At 51.6% G+C, this 17135-nt stretch overlaps 7 protein-coding genes across 7 annotated transcripts; 5 read left to right on the top strand and 2 right to left on the bottom strand.

Annotated features, from left to right (window-relative positions):
- Window positions 1-127: 127 nt before the first annotated feature.
- Window positions 128-1686, top strand: CC77DRAFT_531630 (class II aldolase/adducin domain-containing protein). Its single transcript, XM_018532043.1, has 4 exons — window positions 128-594; window positions 645-692; window positions 757-1178; window positions 1232-1686. Exons 1-4 carry the CDS (start codon window positions 402-404, stop codon window positions 1499-1501), a joined length of 933 nt encoding a protein of 310 aa, XP_018389988.1. The 5' UTR covers window positions 128-401; the 3' UTR covers window positions 1502-1686.
- A 1553-nt stretch (window positions 1687-3239) lies between these two features.
- Window positions 3240-4091, top strand: CC77DRAFT_1005543 (carbonic anhydrase; the record flags this gene model as incomplete). Its single annotated transcript, XM_018523354.1, has 1 exon — window positions 3240-4091. The coding sequence occupies one exon, from the start codon at window positions 3240-3242 to the stop codon at window positions 4089-4091; it is 852 nt and encodes a 283-aa protein (XP_018389987.1).
- A 219-nt stretch (window positions 4092-4310) lies between these two features.
- On the bottom strand, window positions 4311-8293 carry CC77DRAFT_1028388 (hypothetical protein; the record flags this gene model as incomplete). Its single annotated transcript, XM_018526442.1, has 9 exons — window positions 4311-4346; window positions 4408-4649; window positions 4717-5145; window positions 5194-5301; window positions 5909-6423; window positions 6475-6958; window positions 7099-7167; window positions 7225-8118; window positions 8230-8293. 9 exons carry the CDS (start codon window positions 8291-8293, stop codon window positions 4311-4313), a joined length of 2841 nt encoding a protein of 946 aa, XP_018389986.1.
- Window positions 8294-9026: 733 nt separating this feature from the next.
- Window positions 9027-10376, bottom strand: CC77DRAFT_928100 (hypothetical protein; the record flags this gene model as incomplete). The annotated part of the gene is made up of 1 exon (XM_018534033.1): window positions 9027-10376. The coding sequence occupies one exon, from the start codon at window positions 10374-10376 to the stop codon at window positions 9027-9029; it is 1350 nt and encodes a 449-aa protein (XP_018389985.1).
- A 586-nt stretch (window positions 10377-10962) lies between these two features.
- Window positions 10963-11895, top strand: CC77DRAFT_927595 (HlyIII-domain-containing protein; the record flags this gene model as incomplete). Its single annotated transcript, XM_018534000.1, has 1 exon — window positions 10963-11895. One exon carries the CDS (start codon window positions 10963-10965, stop codon window positions 11893-11895), a length of 933 nt encoding a protein of 310 aa, XP_018389984.1.
- A 422-nt stretch (window positions 11896-12317) lies between these two features.
- Window positions 12318-14071, top strand: CC77DRAFT_1057771 (hypothetical protein; the record flags this gene model as incomplete). Its single annotated transcript, XM_018528055.1, has 3 exons — window positions 12318-12421; window positions 12485-13077; window positions 13125-14071. The coding sequence occupies 3 exons, from the start codon at window positions 12318-12320 to the stop codon at window positions 14069-14071; spliced, it is 1644 nt and encodes a 547-aa protein (XP_018389983.1).
- A 427-nt stretch (window positions 14072-14498) lies between these two features.
- CC77DRAFT_1016936 (2-isopropylmalate synthase) lies at window positions 14499-17050 on the top strand. The gene is made up of 3 exons (XM_018524306.1): window positions 14499-14921; window positions 14980-16557; window positions 16608-17050. Exons 1-3 carry the CDS (start codon window positions 14769-14771, stop codon window positions 16779-16781), a joined length of 1905 nt encoding a protein of 634 aa, XP_018389982.1. The 5' UTR covers window positions 14499-14768; the 3' UTR covers window positions 16782-17050.
- Window positions 17051-17135: the final 85 nt, after the last annotated feature.

Genomic DNA, 17135 nt, shown 5'->3' with positions numbered 1-17135 from the left:
AAGAAGCACGTTGTGGTTTGGTCGACCTAGAAGTATACCCTGGTGTTTTCTTATTACATCTTTGACATGCAGTTTACGTGCACGATGGACAACGGAATGGATCTGGATGGATTTGGCGATGGATAGGTGATGAGAGGTAGATGGGGAAAGAGAGCCGGTGATAAGCTTGGCCGGCGACTAGGGCGGCACCCCGCAGTATGTCTTGAGCTCGACTGGACGGCCATCCCACCTTTCTCCACTCGACGCGCCCTATGAAGTGATAAGGAGATTTATTTCCTTGATAGCGCTCGTCTGTAGTATATCAATCGCGCATTCAAGCAGCGCGCGAACCTAGTTTTGATCAATTGCAACTTACACGACCTACTCATTCACAGCTAGGCTCTATCCCATCCCATCCCAACATGGCACCCTCCGCTATCCAGGCCGAACCAGCGCCCGTCGCGCAAACCAAGCAGGTCGTTCCACGATCCAAAGACGACGCGACCAAGGAATTGACGCCGCTGCAAGCCATATCCCAGGGTGTTTGCCTCCCCGGAATCCCACTCTTCTCCTCGTATGACAAGCATCGCGCATGGATACTATCACACATGGCTGGTCAGTGCAATGCGCACGCGATTTGAAACAGTTCATCTGACGTACCCTAGGCGCTTTCCGCGTCTTCGCACGGAACGGCCTGACCGAAGGCATGAGCGGTAAGCCATTCCCCTGTACGGACTGCATGTGAGACATAGACTGACTTCGTACACGCACCTTTAGGTCACATTAGTGTGAGAGATCCCGAGAATCCACACACTTTCTGGACCAACCCGCTCGGAAAGCATTTTGGTCTCCTCAAGGCATCGGACATGGTCCTTGTCGATTACGACGGCAACGTAGTAGGAGGCAATCAAAGCAGGCCCGCAAACGCAGCAGGCTTCCTTATACATTCGGCGATACACAAGGCGAGACCCGACGTCAACGCGGCATGCCACTGTCATGGAAAGGCAGGCAAAGCGTGGAGTGCCTTTGCAAAGCCATTGGAAATGCTGAATCAGGACGTATGCTACTTCTACGGCGATGCACAAGCCGTATATGAAGACTTTGGTGGCGTCGTCTTCAGCGAAGAAGAGGGCAAGAAGTTGGCCTCGGCTTTGGGGGCAAAGGGCAAAGGCATGGTCCTGAGAAATCATGGCTTGCTGGTATGTACCGTGTGGCCTCCTTTCCGCATCCAGCTGAAGCTGACACCACACAGACCGTGGGAGGTACCGTTGACGAAGCCGCGTTCCTCTACACCCTCATGGAACGCTCTTGCGATGTCCAACTCAAGATTGAGGCAGCAGCAGCCAATGGTGTCCCCAAGGTATACGTTGACGATGATGCAGCTGCATACACATTCAAGATGGCGAGCGACGCTGAAAGCTTGTACTGGGAGTTTCAGCCGGATCTGGAATACGAGTACCAAATGAGCAATGGTGCTTTCGCGCATCCTGACTGCGACGAGGTAGTATGGCCGGGTTACTGATCGCCAAGGTTTGGTACCGCCGTGATCTACATCAGTACGAGGAGTTGGTGTTTTCTGACTTATACCACCAATGCGACAACGAGTCCTCAAAGAATGCACTATCGTTTGCTCTGTAAGACCCCAATGTGAATAACGCCGAACCGCTGAATGGATACCTTGGGCACAAGTCAGCCAACATGGACAAAACGTGCATTTTGCGGAATTCCGAGATCCGTTCTCCGGAAAGCTCGCCCTTCTTCTGATACCCTGTCGCGGTCTTCTTAACTCTCTGTTCTGATTCCTGTTTCTACTTCACTAAGTGGTCCCAACTGCCAGCTGATCGCCAACGTTCAAGGTTGTTGGTCCGCTCTCTCCGTCCCTCGTGGTTCTATGTCGAAGCGCGCACGCAGAGCCAATTGGGCATCAAGGTCGGAGACACCGGATTCCATTCTTCCACATAATTTGCTCTCCTTCCTCTGTAGGCAGCATCATACCGTCATACATCAAATGACTGCCCTGGGCTGCGCGTCCCGTCTCACCTCTAGTACGTACCGTGTCCAGACGATTCCGTCTCTTGGCTTCTGTGGTGGAGTGAATTCTTGGCCACCCTCCACGCTACAAATACCAAGAATGCCGCAGAGGCGACTGATGACAGATCCGAGAGCGGTTGTCGGCCTGCATCGGTTTCAGCGACTGTTTCCGGCTTGACGGCGGAGATTTCTACAAACTGAGCAGTGCCTCGCTCTAGCGAGTGGCATTTCCCTGATTAATTATACACACTTTTGCTCAGTAGCGGCGGCACACGTCTGAGGAGCTGCACGGCAGGATCGATCTGCGGGCAAGCTAATGGTGGAGGATATTGCACAGCGTGATTCGACGGGTCTAGGTCCGCAACCGTTTAGGCCATTCCGCTCCGCCTTGTGGAAATATCTACATCCTCTCCAGATGACCGTGAGTTGTATTTTGTCTTCAGTTTACGAGGCTACCTAGTCGTCGCATCACGCTTATGCCACGCGTCAAGAATTGTTAAGCAGTGATAAGGTTACGCTTTGACGTTCCCGCGACGGACCGACTGTATCATCCTCGCTGCGTGTCATCATCTTAAGCAACTCAGCCTCTCCCGGCATCCTTAAACGCTGTGCTTATTACAGTACACAATAGTCACGATATCTCCACGCCAAGTCTCCGCACCGCTGAACCCCCAGTGTTAACGCATTGCCATGAGCCACGCGACCGTTCCCCGCCAAGATCGCCGGATTAACTGGAGAAGGCAACGGAGCGATCTCGCCCCTGCGCTATGGCTCTCGGCAACCAAGCGTTTCTTGTGAAAGCAGGGTTCATGCTTAGCATCTAGGCTTGTTACGAGGGTAGGCCGGAATGTTTTGTTTCCATCATACAAGCTCGTGCCGCCTCCCAAGGAAACCAAGTGCATTTGCTAATGGTACTTGCTGCGCAGTCGGAGGGGGCTGCGCAACGGTAGTAAAGAGATAGGGTGCTTGGCGATGGTAGACCTTCCATGGCGCACAGGAAAGACATGAATATCGTGCGCTTGGCGGCTTCGTAGGAAACGGCAGAGCTCTGTGCTTAGAAAGCTAGGATAGTTCCGTGAATTGTGAAGGCGGACGCTCATTTTGTGGCTTCTCTACATTATATATAAGATGTCCACAAGCAACAAGAAAGTTCGATATCACAGCATCCTAACCAGTCATCCAATCGACTCTTTGCACTCTCCTATCACACAAATATCTGCACTCTCACCATGCTATTCCAATCTATCTTTCTTGCCGCCGCCACACTGGCGCCCGCAGCGCTTAGCTGCCCTCAACACACCAACGCCAAACGCCATGTACACCTCACCACAAGACAGCAACAAGTCACTCCGGGCAATGTAACGGATAACGACTGGGCCTACGAAGCATCCTTCAACTGGGGAAGGATCCACCCCGACTACCATCTCTGCCAAACCGGAACCCAACAGTCTCCAATCGCCCTCTCGCTCGGTAACGGACTAGCCTTAAACCATGTGCCCAAGTTCAAGTACAACGGCAGCATCGCCGGTAACTTCTACAACTGGGGCTACGGACCCGCATTCACTGTCGCACACGAGGAGGCCGTAGTAGAGGGAGAGATTGATTGGACAACGCACCCAAGCTTCACCTACGACAACGAGACCGTCTACCTCAAGGGCTGGCACATTCACGCCCCAGCTGATCATTCCGTTGGTGGTGATCGCAGCAAAGCCGAGCTCCATCTCGTCCACGTCGACGCCACTGGCCACGAAAAGGCCGTCATGGCCATTCGTCTCGATCCCGGTAACTACAACTCGACCTTCTTCGAGCAACTGCCTTCCATGATCGGCTACGCGGAAATGGGTGTTGAGCAGCCCTGTACTATGGACTTTGGACCTCTGCTTGAGAGCGTTCTCTACTTCAACGAGTTCTGGACCTACCAGGGTAGCTTGACCAGCCCGCCTTGCACTGAGGGTATCCGCTGGTTCGTCGCCAGACAGATTCTCTTCACGGGTGTCGACCAGATGAGGGCTATTCTTGGTGCTAGCACCTACTCTGCGAGGGCGGAGCAAGAGGTCTGGCAACACAGGATCAACGAGTAGACGACCTGTGGTTGTTATTCTTCACGCGTGGTTAGGAGCGAGAATTCGGTGGTTGATGAAATCGCATCGTTTTTGTATAGAAATCTACGAGAAAGCGAGGCGTTGGTGGTAGGAAAGTAACCGGTCTACATTTTTTCCCGGTTCTTTTTAGAATTCTTCTTGTACATACATACCTTTGATCTCTGAATGAATGAAACAGCATATCTTCCTAGTCACTTTCTACCATGCGCAGTGTCCACCATCGACCCTCAAATCCTAGAAGGCTCTCATTAGTTCCAGGGTCCCTTTCTCGATCAGAGTGTCAGAATCGACTCACAGAACCAGTAACGTAACTGCTCCCCTCGCTCAACAAAAACAGCACGGGCGCCCGAAACTCCTCGGGCACGCTAATCCTCCCTAACATATTCTGCTTAGCCCACTCCTCTGTCAGCCCCCTCTTCCGCGCCTCCGCGCTGAGGGGCGTATCGATATGTCCGGGACTAATAGTGTTAACACGAATCGGCGGGTAAATTTTCCGAGGCTCTTGGCTTGGGTTCGGATTCGTTTCTGTGACTGTGCCTAAAAAAGTACGTGTACAAAATCAGTGCACGTCTCACATGCAGTTCGTCTAGAGAATAGTTCTTACTTCCTGGGAAGGTATTCTGCGGATGTCCCCATTCCGCCGCGAGCGAACGAGCGAGTTGGTGTACGGCCGCTTTTGAGGCGTTGTATGCGGCAGTGTTGATTCCGTGGTTAGATATGTGACCGGAAATTGAGGCAAAGAGGACGATGCTTCCTGGTAGATTAGTGGAGTGGAGTTCATTTGCTACAGCACGGGCGATGAGGAAGGTTCCGGAAATGTTGATGTCGAGGATCTTCCGAAATGTCGTAATGGGGTAGTCACATGCATCGCTCTCTCCAGAGATCGCTGCGCAGGAGACAAGGCCACGGATCGGGTGACGGAGGGTGGTACGGATGGTGGTGAAGGCTGACGTGATGCTGGCTTCATCCTGGACATCAAGGGTTTGGAAAGTTGCGGAAGTGTTGTTGGCTTTAGCATATTCCTGAAGCGAGTCTAGAAATGGTTATAACAGACTTGATGGTCTTGCTGTTGCTAGCGTACTCCAGGCTTTGGGATTAGGGTTCGAGACATCGACGAAGACGACGTCTCCGCCACTCTCCAGGATCGCTTTACCAACGACGGTGCCTACTGCACCGGCGCCCCCCGAAACTGAAGTTCGTGTTAGATCTAGGGGGTTTCCTGGTCAGTGAGCCAAACTTATGATAGTCCGTTCATCTAGCTTGAAAAGATCCTTCGTCGCAACGTGACTGGGTGCAGGATGCGTCATGATGGGAAGTAAAAATGACAACTTCAAAGAGTCGCGAATGTAATGGTCTCGCAACGCGATTCAGACACACACAAAGGTTGCTAGTTGAAAGCGGGGTTATGACGTAAGATGTGGTGCATAATTGGTTTATCACCCTCGTTCAGTTCGCTACCTTTTGCACCTTGGCCTGTATTACAAGGACATCAGATTGAGCTCCGATACCAAGTGCTGTCTTTGAACTTAGAATCATGAATTATGTTGGTTTCGCTATGCCAACTGCCTACAAGCCAGGCTAGTCGTGGTGGATGGGGTATATATATCCCTTAGCATGTTCGTCCAGTGTTTCGATAGCCAACGGGTTCCACGATAAAATGTCGATGCATTCATGAGTCTACTTTTGAGGCATGTGGAACGAATTTTGCCATGTTGCGGGGGTCCATTTCGTCCAAGCCTCGCCCTGAGGCTGAGCCAGTAGCTTCTGCATAGGGGCATCCTGCTCCGATGACGAACAAAGAGGAGTCATTGACTCGATCTTAGCGTCAACGGTATCCGCCAGCTTACTATCCTTCGGCCGTGCCTGCGCAAGGTCTCGACTTTCAAGCTCGTACTCCCACTCGAGATGTGTCCCCATGGTTGTCTCAGCGCGATTCGAGAGCGTGTTCTGTGCTGTGACATCTCTCAGACCACCGAACGGGTGGTGTATGGTTCGAAGCAAGTTGAGAGCGGCGATATGGAGATTCGAAGAGCCGCGCTGGAAGATGAAGAGGCTATCGTTCGATGAAGAAGACGAAGGGGTAGCAGAATTCCCGCTTCTAGCTAAAGTAGATTCGTATTGTCGAAGCATACTCATATGCTCAGTAAGGATGTCGTGAAACTTCCCAGCAAGTGCATCCTTGATCGCACAGTATCCGAGAACGCCGATATATTTACTCAGCAGAACCATGCCGTGGGCGAATGGCTCGTTGTGCAGTGCGTTTTGCGAAGCTTTGTGAGCGATCATGATACCCGCCGTGTAAGAGGTATAACTAAGATGTATTGTTAGCATCTTTCCAGCTCATAGCATATGTTTGACGTACATGCACAGCCAGCATACTTGTACTACTTTGCCTTCCTGTAACATCAGATCCATAACGGAAGCGTTCGTTTCCGCGGCCTGGTAACCTTCTTCGATGGCTCGTTGTGCTTCCGATGGAAGAGTTACGCTCCCAATCGCATCCAGCGGGATATATGCTATAATTAGCCGCCTTGAGAGCAGCATCATGGCTGACAGGTAGAACAGATGGACGTAGTATATAACGGGACGGAACGTGGCCATGAGTTCAGTGTTCTCGCCCCCTAACAAGGAAGCAATTGACATCCAATCGGGAAGACGCGCATGAAATCTCGACAATCGTACACGGTACTCAAGTATGGTACCTTCAAGCACAGGGGCTTTTGTTGGTAGGCGACGAAGCAAGCTTGCCTTGATGATGGACACTTTGACGCATTCACGACGGATCATGTCTTCTGGTGGTACGTCCAATTCGTCTTGAGTTGAGGTGATATCCTGAATCACCGGATCTGAATCATGGTCAAGTGATGCGCTTAGCCAGCTGATGCAAGGGTCAATATCGTAACAGATTGTATCTGATTCGAGATCAGTACTCACCATTGCAAATGAACAAGAGTCCTATATGTGCGGCGAATATCTTCGTAGTAACTAAGAGACCAGCCTGGCGGGCAAGTTTTAAGACTAATTTTCTGATTACGGGGTAGACTTAGTCCAAGTCCTGGAAACTGGTAAGTCGTGACACTTCCGATGGAAATGTTGAGGTGTAGAATCATACCAATATAAGCTAGAGCGACTGTGGCTTTGACCACGATATTGTACATTCCAAGTAACGAACATATTTTCATTGCTCGAAGCGGACTGAACGATATGGCAGAGTCTAGCCCATGCTTTGCGACTGCATAGAAGTAGTCGGCAAGTTCAGGTGGCGGCGCCGTTTCGGGATCAGCGAGTTGGGAATGAACGACGCCGATGGCTGCCATGCCCGCAAGCTCTGCGGCGTATGTGCGCAGTTGTATATTACTCCCGTTGGTGAGCACGTCTCCAAGTGGTATATGGCCATTACCTGAAGCCTTCATTGCTGCAATGCTTATCTGAACGTCATCCTTGTTCATGATGTAGAAAAGCGCACCCACACAGCCGAAAAACATATCGAGCGGGCCGTTGATCTTGTCGACGGATGCATCTTGCTGGTTCGGAGCAAGCAGAGTAATGGCCGTCATGTTAAACTGCTTTTTTTGAGCAACGGAGAAGTTGGGATGGTCCATGACTTCTGGCATAGAGAGCATTACCGAAGAGGAAGAATCGTTTATTACCGATGATGCATAGCCCTTGCTGGCATCGGTTTCAGGAGCTGCTGCAGACATGGAAGAACTGGGGCGATTCATTTCGAAGTTTCTGAAGATGACGCCAAGATCTTCACCCTGAGCAGCTCGCATGTGTCGCAACAATGCTGTAGCTTTGGACGGAGAGGCTGTCTGTAGATACCACAGGACTTCATATAACGAGCTCCTGTCGGTCTCTAGTTCTTCGATCTTTCTCTTCTGCGCCTGAGCGAGCAATGTGCCAGTAGGTGGATCATATCCACATGTCGTCTCTCGCTCCACGCAGGAACGACAGGCTGGTCTCTCACCATCACACTGTTTGAGATTAGCTTCCGTTCTAGAGAAACCTTGTCAGCCTTAGTAACAAATTGGGTGAAAGACCTTGGTTCTCCGCGCGCGGCATGTGGTGCAAGCTGCCGCCACTCTCGAAGGGGTCCTGTTAACAGATCCCGCTCTACTGTTGCCAGGCGCGACGGCAGGCACATCTTGTGGACGTGGCGCTAAGTCCCGATAGGAGGACATTACGACGCCTCGAACAGACAACTAGCGCGAAGGCTTGGGTAGCGATCTACTCAGACACAATGACTATGCGCGGATAGACCAGTCATAGTAATATGGACGGGTGAGGCAACGCAAGGCTCGTGAGGGTGCGTGACAGGTGAGGCACGCACAACTCAGAGCTGTGGCTGCCAGGAGCTAGCGCGCCAGCCACATGACGTCAGTCATCTACTATTCCAGCATTATCATTCGCGTCAACCACAGACCCTGTGCGGAGCTGTTCGGATTACGACTACATCGAAGGATGCGTTCAACAGGCATGCTCTCTACAGGGTGGTGCCTCCTGCTAGAAGAACGGCCGAAGTCGCGCCTAGGCTGGTGTGGGGTTATGGTCGAGCGCTGCTGCACGCAACAAAACAACCCTTACGAAGGTTTGCAAATGCTATCCTATTCTGATACCCGTACCTTAGTTTTGTGCCAATGACTTTTCGTACCAAGATCTATGCGCATCACAAGCAAGAAGCGATCCGAAATTGGCCATGCGTGTAAGTACGTCTGTCATAAATACGATAATTACCCAAGGTTCCACCACTCACGACAGCCGCCACAGCATGATAGCTCGACTGCAGTCTCACCACTGAAGGGCCGGTATCATACGAATACCTGAACTGTATCAAAATTCATCACCCTCATTATGCATGAAAGATTATACCGTGCTACTCTAAGACTTGAACAGGTTTTTATGCAAAGGTCTTCATTACCAATGAGGGATCAGTTCTGCTACCTCAAACGTTTTGTACACCCCGACTGGTACTTCTCTAAGACTCACGAAGACTTCCACTATCATGTAACCTCTCGCGGCGGAGTACAGAAGCACAACAGGAGCAAGAAGCGCGAGTTCCCACATCAATATAGGCTTAGCTTTGCGTTGCTCTTGTTCGAAAGCGTCCAGACGATTGATCGTATCCTGGCGCGTGGGAACTTTGACGGTTTCTTCGTCTGCCTGTAACGCATCTGGGTTCTTCTTCAGTCGAAGCCAGATAAGGTATTTGTCCCAGCGTCCAAATCGCTGTCGAGCCGCACACGTCTCGAAAATCCAGAAAAATACAGTGACTCCTGTAAATAGCGAACTAGATATACGCCACAGCAGAAGCTCTATTTGTGTCGGAAACGAGAAATTCCACGCGATCATGTGTGAAGCAGCGTACGCTGAGGTCAAGCAAAACAGCGCAAATTTCTCGAATGTGCAGATGTCGGGAAAACGATCGTTCGGGAACTTTCTCAGTGGCCGCTCCGGATGATCCCAACGACGATTGACAAAGCCCATAACGTCGTAGCTGCAAGTGAAAGACTCTCTCGCAACGAAGTCGAGAGGAGTATGTCGATATGGTGCTGCAGCAACGGGACCAGCGTCAATCAGGATTTGGGCAGTTGTAACATCCGTGGTAACCACAATGCCTCTCTGTACATCAGCTGGCTTGTGCAGCCAACAGAAGAAAGTTCCGAACGTGCAGAATACGATAGCTCCAGCTGATAACTCTAAGGTCGTAGTAGAGAGACGCAGTGCTGCCCGACCCAACAGCTGAATCACCAACCAGCTAGCCTGGACCAAAGTGATGAGCTTCCCCAAAGTATCGGCTTTGGACTTGTCCCATATCTCTTCAGCCGTTATATCAGGGCACTTAATGTACTCCTTCTCAACAAGGTATGCTAACTGCCGACCATTGACAACGAACGGAGAGCTCTCCTTTGGCTGAAGCAGAATGCCTCCCATGTCCGCAAAGAAGCCATGTCGAATCGTCCAATTTTTGTAACCGAGGCGATGGAATCGTTTCTTCGATCGTCGAGCGGATGCGTACTGTCCGATAGCGACGGCAAGGACGATTTCAGGCCCGACTATGGCCCAGAACATCCATTTCGCTTTGCGGATGAAGACGTCGCGCTTTGAGTCGTTTGGATGAGGAATGTTGAGACAGACAGCTGTCCATGTACAGAGAAAGATGGTCAGAAAAGAGGACCAGATGATATCCATCGTACCTCTACTGTCTGGGGTCGACACCCACCCTGATACAGTCGAGTGTACGATAGTTACAGCGTTGTTGGTCATGATTGATGTAGACTGAATCAGCTCTCCTAGACGGTACATGCTAGTACATGTATGTGGTCAATATGATCATAACAAAAAAGGGTACATGCAGGGGGCTTGTGGCTGCAGCGCTTCCCTTGGGGGCGGTTACATCCTTTACAGCTCGGTCACCATCACCACGTGTCTCAGATATGAAGAATGCGGATCAGGTCGCTGAAGCGTACCCTGTCACTGTCGCTTTTCTTCCAGTTTTCCGAGCGAAGGAAGGCAAAGTGCATTGCCTGGGTAGAACAAACTTGTACTCGTACTCCCATGTGATACCAAATGCGCTTCACAGCGATAACCGTGGCGCGATGATACGACACGGAGATGAACTGAAGCTTAACCGAGCCAACGAACACGCATCATATAGCGCCGGTTGGCAGGCGCGAAGGTTACCGAAACACATCAGGCCCAAGCGAGTTAAGTTTTCGACCCCACATGTTCTCCTCGCACGATTGTTGCCTGTAGCTGACACCACGTCCAAGACGCATGTCCCCTTCATAATGCCATGACTGCCCGAACTCCAACGCCAACTCTGGAATCGCAACACATTGAAGCTGTTAACATGGTCAAGGATGCAATACTCTCACCAGCTTCCACATCGTCGGGTTCCAGCGACTCCCCAATACTACACAACAAGAAAGATGCCGAACCGTATTGGCCTATGATAGGAACAAAAGACGATATCCCAGGATGGCTCCAAGATAATGACTTCATCATCAGCGGACATCCCATGCCAACTCATTCATACAAGAGGTCCTTTCGTCTCTGGCGTTGCCTTCATATGGAAACGATGAACATCTGGACCCATCTTCTGGGCAGTGCTGCATTTGTTGGGGCTGGCATCACCTTGCACAGATCTGCTATCTCGAGCAGACTCAATCTCACCACTGGCGACAGATTTGCCTTTGGCATCTCTTTAAGCGCGGCAGCTCTGTGCTTCGGGCTCAGTACGACGTTTCACACACTACGGAGTCATTCTTACAGCATTCACCATCGCTGGGGCCGTTTCGACATCTTCGGCATATGTCTCCTCGCTCTGGGTGGGGGGTCATCGGCCACTTATTATGCTGCTCGCTGTGATCCCATAGCCCAGCGCGTATACTGGTGCCTCAATGGGGGCGCTGCTGTCGCCGCTGCTGTCGTACTGTTCGATACTGGCGGTGGTGGAAACAAGATGAGGACGCTTCGTGGTGGTACTTTTAGTGCGCTTGCGATCACAGCCATGCTTCCAATTTTCCACGGCATTGGCAAACTTGGATGGAGTCGTGCATGTGAAGAAATCGGCGCTCAGTGGTATCTTACTGAAGGATTGGTCTTATTGTTTGGAGTTTCTTGCTTCGTTGGAAGACTACCAGAGCGACTCAGCCCCGGCTCATTCGATATATGGGGCCACTCTCACCAGATACATCATATCTGTGCTGTCCTAGGCCAGGCTTTTCACATAGTCGCTCTTGTAACAGGCTATAAATTCCGGAATGCGCATCCGACTTGTTGATCGAGAGCAGTCGGGTAGGCTTCAGAGCAGCAATGTAGTAACCTGTAACGCTATTTCGTAAATGCGACGGTTGAATCCACGATATGAACTATTTCTGACATGGAGGAACTAGGAGACCATTGTCAGCGTGTCCGACTCTTCCCGTGTACATTTGCAAGCGTGCGACCGCCGGCAGAACCGCAATGTCTTAACCCCACTCCAGTTCTGCATCGTGAGATTCCGTCATCTAATGCGCAATCTACCATCAAGCACTGACAAGGTTCTGGGGTTCTCGAATTTGGGATGGCGTATGAAGTGTTGGGAGAAGTTCTGGAGACCTCAGGGATGACGGACGAGGCTAAGCGACGCGTTCCTAGCGACTGTTGCATCACCAACGGCAGCCTGCTCAGCAGCTGTTAGCCTTCAACCAACCCTCAACCACCATGTCGGCCTCGACTGAGTCGAGCACAACTAATGTAGACTCTCACAATGAGGATGCGCCTCGGGTTGAAGCGTTGTTCCTCATCAAATTCGACAAGAAAGTTGGGTACGTCATGCGACACTGGACAGGTAGAGTACCATCGCGGAGCTAGGCGCTGACCAGCTACAGCTACACCATTGCTTGGAAACGCGCAACGACACCGGACATCACCTTAGACAACTCAGTTGAATACAAATCGCTGCCCTCGGGTTTACACTCGGTGCAAAATGACCTCGTCTACTTTACCCATGATGGATATGCTGGACTCAGCGCGTTCGCAAAGGGCGACGCCAGCGCAGAGGATCGCAACGCCACCTTCGTTTCTGTTGGAATACTAGTACAGAAGGAGGGCAAATTTGGCAGGCTGGGAAGGAGTTGGCTGCTTGCCGGTCGCTTGGAGAGACTGGCTGCGACCCTAGCGGACGACCCGGAAGCTGTAACGCCGTTGGAAGAATTCTGGCAGGAACAGGTCTCAAGACACGGCAAAGGGGATGTCTCCGACGAAGGCGAGTCCAAGGGTCACAGCAGAGCGCGCGCAATCTCGACCGTGAGCGCCGTCATGAAAGACGAGGAGAGCCTCCCAGACTACCACCCAGCTCTGTCGATACAGCGCTTCCTGGACATATTCGGGCCATTGGTCTTCCGGCTGCAACAGGCGGCTTTGCTGAGGAAACGCATTCTCTTTGTGGGCATCCCGCCGGTCAGGACCGCTTGCGAGTTTGGTACGTCTTGGATATCATACCTGGGCTTCTCTCAGCTAACGGGTCAGTCTATAACCTCTCTGTCCTCTCTAGCATATCGCCCCGCGACACCGAACGGTTAGCGCCAGAAACCGAAAACCTCCTGCGTCTACCCTCCCTTTTCTCAGTCGGCGTACACGACATTCCTCTTCTCGAACATCATCGCAACCCCAAAGATGGCGGACACACACCTGGCCTTGAGCCTTCAGAGGGCTGGGTCGCGTGCACGACTGATGAGATCATCGTCACAAAGACACAACTGTACGACATCATTGTCGAACTGCCACCCACGAATGACGCGCCGCCGCAAGAGCGACGCTGGCCACGGATACGGACCAGCGATGGCAGCTTGATCAAGGCCAGCCAGCGGGACGTTGCGCGCTACAAGCTACTACACAAAGAGCTCTTCAAACAGCGTAACAGATCGGAAACGTCACCCGAGCCATATACCGACGAAGAAAACGATGATGCGGCGCCCCTACTATCCCGAGATGAGGTCGATACCAAGCGTGCCGACGACGACTTCAGCGAAGCATACGATGACACGGCGGTAGAGCCAACAACATGGTCAAGGCTTGCATACATGGGCTACATGTGGTGGGCTTCGGCTGGCGAGAGAGATGCATACACGACCGCGGAGCGAGAGACAGATCGTGAGCTGATTGGTGACCTCTCGGCGTACTCGCAGTCGTTGGAGACAGCAATCATCGCTTACTTTCACCGCCAATCTTCATTACTCATACGGTCGCTATCGCAAATTATCGAGGAGGATACCCAAGGCGAGAGGGAAGAGGATGATAATGATAGCGATGCAGTGGTTGTTGATAGAGATGACCTGTCGCGCATGGGACTAGACACATGGTCAGAGGCTGACCGCGCTTTTGTACAGGAGTTTGGTAGTCTGTACTTTGGGCGCACTATTGGGGTCAAGGGTAGTGAGGTCGAGTGCTGCGGTCTAAGGGTCCCTATCTTCTAGCTGAGCTGGAAGCGCTTGGCTAGCCACAAATCGGCTGGCTCCCGGTTGAGTGAACGGTGTTAACGGTGAGGACAAACTGGTGTGGTGTACGTCAATGGAAATCTACTTGTCGCGGGCAATCCGCTCCATTGCATTAGTGTGCGTTTCTCTATGGGTATGTGCCTGGAATACCCGCAGTCTGTCACACTCACAGGCTGAAAAGGAATTCCTACAAACAACAGGTTTGCGGTTGTAAACATTCACCACTTCTATGCGCACCTCGGTCATCATGCTTCGTGTCTTCGTGTTGAGCCTCGAACGCTTCGTAAACAATTAATCCGGCTGTGTTGATTTGTCGGCTTGCAATAGTTCAGGCAGCCCGAAATCGGACCCCGCAATTGAATGCACAGGGCGCGTGCAAGCGAATTTCTGCGCCCCGCATCGTCATATGCCAGTCCCAGTGGCCGGCTTAGAGGCTTAGTATCACCGACCAAAGTTTTCTTTTGTTGTGAATCATACGGTGAATCATACCTCTCGCTGTACTAATACCCTGCCTGCGCGCTCTTCTCTTACGTCTTTCCAATACTCAGAAAGTGTTGACTCGCCGTGAACACACGCAAGATATCCTTTTGACTCTTCATCTTTTTGGAGACAAAGAACGATAGTCAACTGTCCAGAGTAGAGCCTCAAGCAACTCGCTGATTCAATCTCCAACAAGATGCCGATGCTCAAGGAGCCATGGAAGAAATACCAACCTTTCAAGCCGTTGAACCTGCCGGACAGGACATGGCCTAGCAAGACAATTGAAAAGCCACCAAGATGGCTGTCAACCGACCTGAGAGATGGTAACCAGAGTTTAGTAGATCCTATGGTAAGTACGACCCTATCAACGTAGTCACTTGAGTACGCGGAATTGACACGGACCTCAGGATGGCGCGCAAAAATGGGACTACTTCAACATGCTGGTTAAGCTCGGCTACAAGGAAATTGAAGTCTCATTCCCGTCCGCGTCGCAAACTGACTTCGACTTCACACAACGCCTCATCCAAACGCCCGGCATAGTACCAGACGATGTATGGATTCAGGTCCTTTCGCCATGCCGCAAAGAGCTCATTCGCCGCACCGTCGACTCCCTCAAGGGTGCGCGCAAGGCCATCCTCCACCTGTACCTTGCGACCAGTCCGTGTTTCCAGCAGATTGTCTTCAACATGAACGACGATGAGACAATTGCACTCGCGGTCGAATGCACAAAGTACGCGCGATCAATAACCAAGGATGATCCCGAGCAAGCCGGTACAGAATGGGCATATGAGTTCTCACCAGAGACCTTCTCAGATTCATCCCCAGAGTTCGTCATCAAGGTCTGCGAGGCTGTCAAGGCGGCATGGGAACCAAGTGTAGAGAACCCACTCATCTTCAACCTCCCAGCCACCGTAGAGATGTCGACGCCCAACGTCTACGCCGACCAGATCGAGTACTTCTGCAAGAACATCTCCGAGAGGGAGAAGATTTGCGTCTCTCTGCACCCACACAACGACCGAGGATGCGCGGTTGCAGCAGCAGAACTGGCACAAATGGCGGGCGCAGACCGAGTAGAAGGCACACTGTTTGGCAACGGAGAGCGCACCGGAAACGTCGATCTCGTTACGCTGGGCCTGAACCTGTACACCCAGGGCATACATCCAAAGATTGATTTCTCGGATCTGAAGTCAATTATCGATATGGTTGAGAGCTGCAACAAGATTCCGATACATCCCCGCGCACCATACGGAGGTCAGCTTGTCGTGTGCGCCTTCAGTGGCTCACATCAAGATGCGATCAAGAAGGGCTTCCAGATGCGCAAGAAGAACGGCGCGACCAACGAGAGCCGGTGGCAGATCCCATACCTGCCCCTGGATCCGCAAGATATTGGCCGCACATACGAAGCTATCATCCGTGTCAACTCGCAGAGTGGAAAGGGCGGAATTGCCTGGATTATTCAACGCCAGCTGGAACTCGACCTTCCCCGTGGTCTCCAAATTGCCTTCTCCAAGGTCGTACAAAAGGAGACAGACATGCTCGGCCGCGAACTCCTGCCTACCGAGATCACAAACCTCTTCGAAGAGGCCTACCACCTCAAGCGCAACCCCCGCTTCTCTCTGGTCGACTACGAGATCAAGGCCGATCGTTCAGAGACACCTTTGCCTCCACAAGACGGCCGAACAGCCAGCAGCCGCAACCTGCGCCGAATCTTCAATGGTGTCATCGAAATTGACGGCCAGGAACACAAGATCCAGGGATCGGGTACTGGTGCGCTGTCGTCGCTGGCCGATGCACTGAGGAGTCTGGGCATCGACCTTGACGTTGTAGACTACAACGAGCACACCATCGGTACAAGCAAAGACGCAAAGGCTGCAACTTACATTGGTTGCACAGCTGCACAAAGCAGTCAGAAGGTCTGGGGTGTCGGTATTCACCAGGATGTGGTTCAAGCTTCTCTCATCGCGATGCTGAGTGCTGCTTCCTCAGTAAGTCCTACTCACTCTTCTTGTAAAGCTCTTCGTCTAACACAGCACAGTTCCTTTCATCGAGACCTACCACACCCATTCCCTTCCGCCCCAAGCGATCGAATACGCTCGAGATCCCCAGCCCAGAATCAAGTCCCAGCCGAAAAGAGGGTAGCACAATAGTGGATAAGCTTGAAGCAGCCGTTAATGGCGATCAAGCGGATGTGAAGAGCGCGGGAGTGTAAGCTCCATAGGTCTTCTTATGTTTCACTGTTCAGGCTTTATTTTCATAAACATCGCATATAGCATTTGGGTTCAAAAAGGCTGGGAGATTGGTGTTCAAAAAGTGCTAAATAGGTTGAATGGAATAAGTGTACAGTCAACCACCGTCATGTAATCTAAAGATTTATAGGAGGTGACAGAACATGAGCATACTACATGTTCATACAGGTAACCGGCTGAGAACTCTCGGCGATAGAGCTGTCGAGTCAAATATTCAATTCTAATCAACGGCAAGAAACATCCGACATCGGCCTATCTTTCTGATACTACGCTTATCACCGGCTCATGAATGTGTAGGAGTGGATACCTGTTGGTTC

Source organism: Alternaria alternata (assembly GCF_001642055.1).
Source record: "Alternaria alternata strain SRC1lrK2f unplaced genomic scaffold CC77scaffold_3, whole genome shotgun sequence".
NCBI classification, from domain to species: Eukaryota; Fungi; Ascomycota; class Dothideomycetes; order Pleosporales; family Pleosporaceae; genus Alternaria; species Alternaria alternata.
This window is presented reverse-complemented; position numbering and strand designations above follow the sequence as displayed.